The 8818-nt window shown below is 45.6% G+C and overlaps 1 protein-coding gene across 2 annotated transcripts in view; it reads right to left on the reverse strand.

Annotated features, from left to right (window-relative positions):
* Positions 1–8610, reverse strand: part of TMEM135 (transmembrane protein 135) — a 189022-nt gene extending 180412 nt beyond the window's left edge. The window contains exon 1 of one of the 2 annotated variants that reach the window (XM_075491147.1): positions 8220–8610. In XM_075491147.1, the coding sequence (XP_075347262.1) occupies positions 8220–8360 (141 nt within the window). In that variant the 5' untranslated portion in view covers positions 8361–8610. The remainder of the gene's footprint in view (positions 1–8219) is intronic. The other variant, XM_075491148.1, reaches the window with a different exon arrangement.
* Positions 8611–8818: the final 208 nt, after the last annotated feature.

The following is an 8818-nucleotide window of genomic DNA, read 5'->3' on the forward strand; positions in this document are numbered from 1 at the left end:
GTATTTTATGTCTGAGGTATTAAAAAACAGCCTACTCAGTAAAAATAAAGAAAAAGAAAAAATATTTTCTAGTATTAACTACTGAATTCACACAACTGCATTTTGACTCTCCAATATGAAAGCATAATTATGAAAAATCAGTCCACCAGATTCAGGATACCATCAGTTTGTGAAAGAGTATTACTGAAGCCCTTCCTTTCTTTTTTTAATTTAGTCTTCATATACAAATTTTAAGCCCTCTAGAACTAAGAAATCAGAATTGATTTATTCTGTCTTAACCATGGAAAGAATATATACATTTCCAACACCATCCTTAAAACACAGCTACATAGTCTAGTGCAAGACCGAGGTAGGCTATCAACGTGTTCCAGTGGAAAGGGAACAGGAGACTCAACAACAAGCTTTCCAATGATCAGAGGCACCAGTCAGGCCTGATTATTTTAACAATGCATCATGTAACACCTACAAGTAATCATCATCCGACCACAATAACCTGAGCTTCACCTCCAACATCCTCAGTCTTCACCTACATCCCTGAACTACAGATTCTACAGGATGCATTCCATTTGACTTAATGAATGTGCTAATTAGCTGACCAACATACACAGTCATACAACATACATTAGGTTACACGGCAGGCTAAAAAACCACAGACCTTGCACCAACTCTGCCATCATGTGTACAACGTCATTTTTTCTCTCCCTCCTCCATCAAACCACCATTTCCTAAGTTTGTACAAAATGTATGTCTTTAAGAACATTACCTCTCCATCAAATTGTGGTGAAATTAGCCAACACATACAGCATTGATTGATGGAAACTGAAAAAAAGCCCTATCATCTCTCTCTCATTCCTTCACAATATCCAACTAAAATCAAGCACATCATAACAAACTTTTATTTAAAAAAAGAAAAACAACCACAAAAAAAGCTACAGAAATTTTCAGACACCTAGCCAAATCTCCAGGAAGGCAGAATTCAATGACATTTATAACAGTGACTGTCTGGCACATTGACTATCTTCAAATTTAGAGACGATCAATAATGCTGTGTAGATGGTTTATATAATACATATGCTGCAAGTCATTAAAAAGCCAAGGAAAATTTTATAACTTGTCACACGTGCATGCTAAAAGCAAAGCAATCCCCGGTATTTAAACCAGTTAAGAAAATACCTCAGATTACCCAAGCAGCAGGCAGAGCTACAGACTGATGTCAGATTTCTTTCATAATTATAGTAAATTATTTATATGTTCTTTTATAACTGTTTGCAATTTTGTATGAATTTTACAAGAACATTATTCCTTTGTTTTATAAAAATTATTTTTAAGCGCTTTGGAGTAACTTAATCTCAAAATGCCCTCAGGTAACATGGGTTTTGAAAGACATTGTTCAAATCAGAAATTTGTTTCTCATGCTGCCTCTTAAACATTCAGATTTGTTGTTCCTCAATTAGCTGCTGAAATCCCTGATTTCACGAATTACAAAACCTGGCTTCCAGATTTTTTCATTTCATAAGTCAGTTCCTGCAATACTCTGAGGAAGAGCACGTCCCACCCGCTCTCTGACTTCCTCTGTCCCTTGTGAGATGTTACATGAGGATCACCGTCAGGAGGTTGGGTTGTTTTGTTTGGCCTTTTTAAAATTTTCCATATCATCCACCCAACTAAAAAAAGAAATGAACAGTACTCACGTACTCTCTGAATGATATCTAAATTACCTTTGATCCTGGCATCGCTCTCATTCCATGACGACTTATCTTCGCCACTTGTTTCCCTTGTACTTGAATGAGTAGAGGGCTGTTTTTCATTCCCCTTGAAACGTCTAACTCAGTATAATTTTCAATGATTTTCCTCCTACCCTGAAATTCTTGCACTCTACTATACAGCTGTACCAACTTAAGATAACAGATTTACATCTCCTTGGTAAGCAGTCCCTTTAACGATTTTTGCTGGTTCCCAGTATTTGTAGTGTCTTTACCAAGATCTTTGCTCAGTCAGTCAAGGCTAGGGCTTTCCCTGGTTTCCAGCACTACTGCGATGCAGGCTCCAGGTTACTCCTTGCATCTTTAAGCATAAATTCTTCAGTCCACCTGAATTCATTAACTGATTTTTTAAAAATTCTCACTATCTCAGCAAAAGACTATTTTTGTTTATATTCAATTTATGAAAGAATTTTACTGGTCTGGCCTGAAAGCCACCCGAACAGAGCAGAATGATCATAGCCTGGAATGAAGATGTCGCAGCCAGGTTCTTACTTTAGTAACATTTAAGCTAATTTTAGGCATATTTAACCCAGCTTCCAGAAGAATCTGAAGGCAAGAACACACTGACCTACATGTCATTCATAGCACAGCACAGAGATATGGGACACTACACAGTACTAAGATGATCAGATATCCCAGCACAACGCAACCACATACCACCATCACAGCAACTCCAGGTACCAGCTCCTGACAGAAGGGCGTTTCTTGACGGCCTACCCCAGAGATCCAAACTGGCATACATAAGCATATTCAAGAGTAACACCAACATCCTTCTTCATCTCCCCACCCTACTTCCAAATACACAATGGTTTGCAGCACAAAACCAAAACAGACATTTTAATATCCCCAGCAATTCTGGACTACTTTAGAATACGATCCGGCCAGTACAGCCTTCTCGCACACCTGAGAAAGATGACACATGATGACTATGTCTACGCTGGCAGATAAGACAGGATCTGTTTTACTGTTAGCTGGCTCCCCAGCTTTGCTCAGGACCACGCCAAACAGCTCTCCCCAAGAGAAACCGCACGTGAAGCAAGCCTGAAACAGCAGCGGCACAGCCAGTGTGCCCCATCCATCCTTGGGGCCAACCTCTGGCCCTATCCTACAGCAATGTCTGTATAGCCAGGAAAGTGACGTGACGCTCACACTTCATTCTGCCTCGCCTCGATCTTTGGCTGGTGATTCTGCCTTCCACCCAACAGTCTTCAAAATAATTAATTAGCGCTATAATTAGGTTTGTTCTTGTTATTACCTCTAGTCAGTCAGTGATTTATGTGTGAAGAGACCTGCCAGCTGCCATGTGTATGACTACCTGGCCCATGCTGTACTAGTACCAATGTCTCTCTCATGTTTATGCAGGAGGAAAAAAACACCTTATACTTGTACAACCACTGATAGCATTTGTGTCTTTAATAACATTGTATACAATGCTGTCCTAGGGAGCTTACATAATAAATAATGCAGATTAAGAGAAAGAATACAGATACTCAGGGGTCAAAGAGGACCTAGGAAGACAACAGCACTGGAATTGTAAGTAGGAAAAAAAACTTTTCACACAGAAAGAGAAAGAAGCAATTGGCATCTAAGAACCTTGAAGGCTATTACAAGCACAGGAGGAAGCAGATATGGCACAAGGATGAAAAACATTACAAATGAGATCAAAATGAGTATGAAATGAGTATGAAAAGAGCATCAAAAGTGAGACCAAAATGAGTATAAAAAGGGTATGAGAAGAAATTAAGTGAAAGAAATCAATAAAATACAGCAAGCCCCAGGGATCATTAAAAAAATAATGTACTTGAATAGCAGACTCAGGTTACACCTAAATAATTGGCTGAACCATCCCCCAGTCCAGAGGGCACGTCAAACAGACCTGCTGGCATCCACACTGCTTTAGGCCCAGTGCTCCTCTCCTCTCCGCCAGCAGATCTGTCTTGGAGAAAGGCGTTTGGAGTCAGAGCCAGGAGTAAACTAACAGTCAGTGTGAACCACAAAGGGGCCAGTGCTCAAGCTGTTCCCTGGCTGTGTCATTTAGCAGCAGAGGTACGCCGGGTGAAGGACGGGCAGCAGACATAGGGTGGGAAGAGGCCGGTGCTGGGGAGGAAGGGCAGGAGAGATGTTGGTGGGGCGGGGAAGGCCTGTGTTCGACAGGGGAAGGGCAGGACAGAAGTTAGGCTGGAGAGGCAGGGAGGGAGCCTGGCTTAAATTAAGTGAAGAAAACAGATGATCAGACTAGGAGAAAGAAAAGGTGAATGACACGAATAACTCTTGTCATCCCACAGGCAAAAAATTAAAAGAATTAGCCTAACTGCAAAGTAGCAAACAAATTATTTTTAGCTTATTTAGATTAAGAGGAAATGTTACCACCAGATCCAATTACCTCGATAGACACTAGAGAGACTTCATACTAACAACTAAGCATACTGATCTACTGCAAAACATGCACCACCATCAAACAAGTGCCAAAAACCTACAAACCCTCAGGAAACAGAGGACTTTGCTCTAACACATGTGATGAATGGCAGATTTCCCATGTGAAATCCACAGAAATCCCAGGAAACAGAAGCCAAGACAATTCAAATCCAATATTCCAGCCTCTCATTTCCCTTTCTCCAGCTTTATGCAATTTCCCTGTGAAATCATTCTCTTCTCCCCACCTCTGTGAATTTCTAGAAGTCTGAATTCTTCAGCTTTGAAAATACAAGATTACACCTTCACATTTTCTTTAGCCTTGACTATTCTAAAACAGAAGCATAGATAGAACAAAGTACAACAAACTCTGATGAAGGGCTCTTTTGATAAAGTTTTCTTTATCGTTAGAGTTTTCAAGGCAGGCAAATTTTAAGAAGTGTAATTATAAGGTTTATGGGAGATTGTTTGGGGTTTCTTTTGGGAGTATAGGTGTGAAGCAATTTTTAGCTTTTTTTTTTTTTGGTAGTAAAAGTGGGTCTCAGAAGACTTATGCATTGGGACACCTGGTTTCTGAAATACAAGCAGTCTTAACTATGAAATAGGCATTCCTGTCAGCCACTTTGTATGGGGAGGAACAATTCAATTTAGATAGAAAACCTACTTTTGCTAAAGCTATCAATTTGTACTGGAGCAACAATAAAGACACTGGAAGTATGATATCCGAAGATTATATTTTTTCCAACTAAAAAAAATACTCAAGCCCAATTATTTAAAAAAAAAAAAAAACCACAGTATAGCACTACTTAAAAGCAAAGACTCTTTGCAGCCATTTACTGAAAACCAGTATTTTACTCATCAAATACTAGTACCACTTAATTTGGCTCCATCAGTCTCCCATTGACTGAAGAGCAGCAAAACATTTAAGAGATGTGGGGTGTAGATGTTACGAGTTTGGACTCTGGATTATAACCATCCCTAACCACGTTCTCTCCCAGAACGACCTCTGGCAATTTATTCTCATCTATTCATTCTCATTCATATCCACACAAACTTTTGTGAAAAGAAACTTTTTCATTTACTTTCCTTAGTTATTAGCTTGTGGCAACAGGAGGAACAAGCAAGCAGAAGCCATCGTACAGGCTTGACATAGAAAAATGAAGTGCAATTTTTTGTTGCTGATCTGTACAAAGGACTGGGACTAAGCAGTACCAGAAACATTCTGAACATACACTGATATAACTATAAAGACAAAATAAGTTAAGTTCATCCCCTTATGTGAATCTCAGAATACAGAAAAGGACTGAATGTTTGTACTGTCCAACTGTGGTATTTCATTTACAAATACAAGGTTTTCAAGCACAACTTTAATTCCGGCAAAGAATGACATCAGTGATGACTCTCTTAATTCAGGACTGTTCTTTCCCTGCCAACCTACTTAATGTGCAAGGTTTCTGCTTCCTCCTCTGCAGTCCCTACTGCACCCTTTCTCTCTTTACCTTACACTAGCTCTGGTGCTCGTCAAGCCCTGCTTAATAAATCAATTAATTCATTAATGCAGCTGTTAATTACCCCAGCTAAAAGCAGGGTCGTAACCTCTTCTGGGTTAGTGAATGAATCGCATCTGCTCAAGGAGAGATAAGGTCCAAGACCACACAAAGAAAGGAGTATAGTTATGTGTCTGGGAGCAAAGGAAGGCAAGTGCTTCCTCCCTCTTTAGGTAAGATTTTAGAGCTGCTCAGCTTTAGATTACTCTGATAAGTCAAGTTAAACACTGCCAACAAAAACCTTAGAAAATTAAAACCTGTAAAGATGACAGTGTAAAAATGGATGGAGATGTTTAGCAGTACAGCATGACATTGGTTGAGAAGGTTCCCACCCCACCTTGGATTTGTGACAAGACGTAACTGTTCACGAGGCCACAATGTAAAACAGATCAAGAAAACATTTTGGATTTTTGGGGTTGTTTTTCTTTTCAAAGAATTAAAAAGGGGGAGCTTTCCCCCTAACCTGTGACTGCACAACTGAGTGAGCCATAAGATAGCTATGAGCAGGAATCTCTTTACCAGGCTTGGCTGCTGGAGAGCTTTGCTTTAATTACAGAGCTGTTTAAGCTGCTTTACCTTTAGCCAGACCTGACAGATCACCACTACACTTGTCATGGCTCTTTTCAGGCCCATTCTCTGCTGGTACAAGTATTCATGCTCCCACACAGCAAACTGGATCAGAAAACAAAACCAAAAAAAATTACTGGGGAAGGGAGGAGGAGGAGAGGGAATTTTCTTCTCTGTATTAGTTTCCTGATCCAGCTCACTGTATGCTCGCACAAACAGCTTCCACTTCTGTTTGTGTCAGTTCAGAGTGCAAATGTTCACTGTCAGACATGACAACTCCTTAGGTCCACACTGCTACCAGTTATTAACTTTTTTTATCCTGTAATTGGATGTTGTCACAATTTTCACTCAAGGAACACTTCAATGGGAGCTTAAATGAATTATGCCAGGACTGCTGCAGTCCCACTCTTTCCCTTCTCTTTATTAAATATCTTGATAATTTTCTTGTACCAGCACTGGTACAGAGTTGAAAGTACAGACTCAATGACTTGTTTTTCTTTCTTTACGACTTAGCTTGGGGCCAGCTCAGTACTCAATCCTCCAAGCACCTCCACAGGAGAAACACAGAGATGGAGACAGAAGGAAGTGCTCACCTGCAGCGATTCCAGCATATGTTTACATAAACGGATGCAAACAGATCCCAACTCCTCTACCTACACCCTAATTTGCTGGAAGCAAGCCAGCTGCAGTTGAGGTGATATAACCAAGTCTAACTGCACGCTCAACCTAAGACACCTCACCTATAGGATACTCTCTGAATACTTAGACTCCTTTAGCCTTAATGTGCTTTTTTTAGCCTTGCTTCATTATACAATGGAACCTCCTTGACCCTAAGGCACTGATACCAAGGTGACACCAACAGCAATACACATGTGCTCTTGCCACTGCCAAAGACACAAGGCTAGCATCTCAGGCAAATACTAAGTCTTTTTATTCAGGTGTCACAGGTACTGGAAAACGATGAAAATACGATGTTCAGACTGTGCCCGTGCCCTCCTACCCCACCAGCTTCACACCTCTCACAGCATCTGTTATGCCACCAGACCCCACCACCCCCATGCCCTTCTCCTCCCCTCCTAAGGCCAGATTCGACACACTCCCCCTCTCCTGCCCCTCCCCCCTCACACACCATGCTGTCCCCCCATACAACCCTTACACCCTCCTGCCCAAGCTGCCCCCACCACCCCATCTCTCTCTCTCAGCATCAGATTCCCCCCAAAACATCCTTTTGCTCTTCTCCCTCCTCACCCCATGGTCAGGCTGCACCGTGACATCTCTCCTGCCCTTCCTCTCCCAACATACCCCTCTCCCCCCACCCCAGACCAGCCTCCCTCCCTCGATATGGCTCATGCCCTTTCCCCCCACCCCAGGGCAGACTCCCCCTGCCCTGATATCCCTTGTACCCTCCCCAAACACCCCTCATGCCCTTTCCCCTCACCTCAGGCCAGGCTTCCCCCCCATATCCTTTGTACCCTCCCCTTCCACCCCAGGCCAGGCTCCCCCCGCCCTGATATCCCTCGTGGCCTTCCACCCAAAAACAAGGACAAGCTTCCCGCTCTGATACCCCTTGCGCCCTTCCCCTAGGCCAGCCCCCCCATACCCCTCATGCCCTTGCCCCCTAGACCAGACCCTCCCCTCATGTCCCCCCCCCCCAGACCAGACCCTCCCCTCATGTCCCCCCCCAAGACTAGACCCTCCCCTCATGTCCCCCCCCCCCCCAGACCAGACCCTCCCCTCACGCCCCCCTAGACCAGATTCTCCCCTCATGACTCTCCCCCCCTCCTCAGGCTAGATCCTCCCCTCATGCCCCCCCCTCAGGCAAGGCTCCCCTCACGCCCCCCCAGACCAGACTCTCCCCTCATGACTCCCCCCCCTCCCCCCAGGCCAGACGCTCCCCTCATGTCCCCCCGGGCCCCCCTCGCAGACCCACCAGGTAGAGGGTGCCATAGATGCGGAGGGACTCGGCCAGCGCCCCCTGCGTGATGTGCAGGACGGCCCAGGAGCACCGCGGGTGCCAGGTGTGCCCGATCTCGTAGCAGTTGTGGGGGATGGACTTGCTCAGCGCCGCCATCTTTGCCGCGCGCGGGGAGGGGGCGCGCGCGGCCGCCGCGTCACCGCCGATGCAGGAGAAAGGTCGCGCGGGGCGCTGGCGGCGCCGGGGTTACTCGCGGGCAGCCGCTCCCCCCCCCCCCTCCGCGCGGCTCGCGTGAGGCCCGCAGCCAATCCGCGGCCGCCGGGGGGCGGGGAGCGGCGGGGGCGGGGTGGCGCGAGGCGCGCCGGGGGGCGCGCGCCGCACGTGGGCTGGGGGCGCGCGGCGCTGCCCGCGTCCCGCCCGCGTCCCCCGTGTCCCCGTCCCTCCCCCGCGGCTCGGGCAGCACCGCGGTCCCGGCCGGGACTCCCGGCCCCCTTGGAGCCTGCCCCGCCCGCCGCTCTCTCCCCGCCGCCGAGCCCGGGCAGCGCCGAGCCCGGGCCGGCGGGGGGCCGCAGGTAATGCAGGCAGGGAGGAGCTGCCCGGAACACCCCCTTGAC

This window comes from Mycteria americana, chromosome 1 (assembly GCF_035582795.1).
Source record: "Mycteria americana isolate JAX WOST 10 ecotype Jacksonville Zoo and Gardens chromosome 1, USCA_MyAme_1.0, whole genome shotgun sequence".
NCBI lineage: Eukaryota > Metazoa > Chordata > Aves > Ciconiiformes > Ciconiidae > Mycteria > Mycteria americana.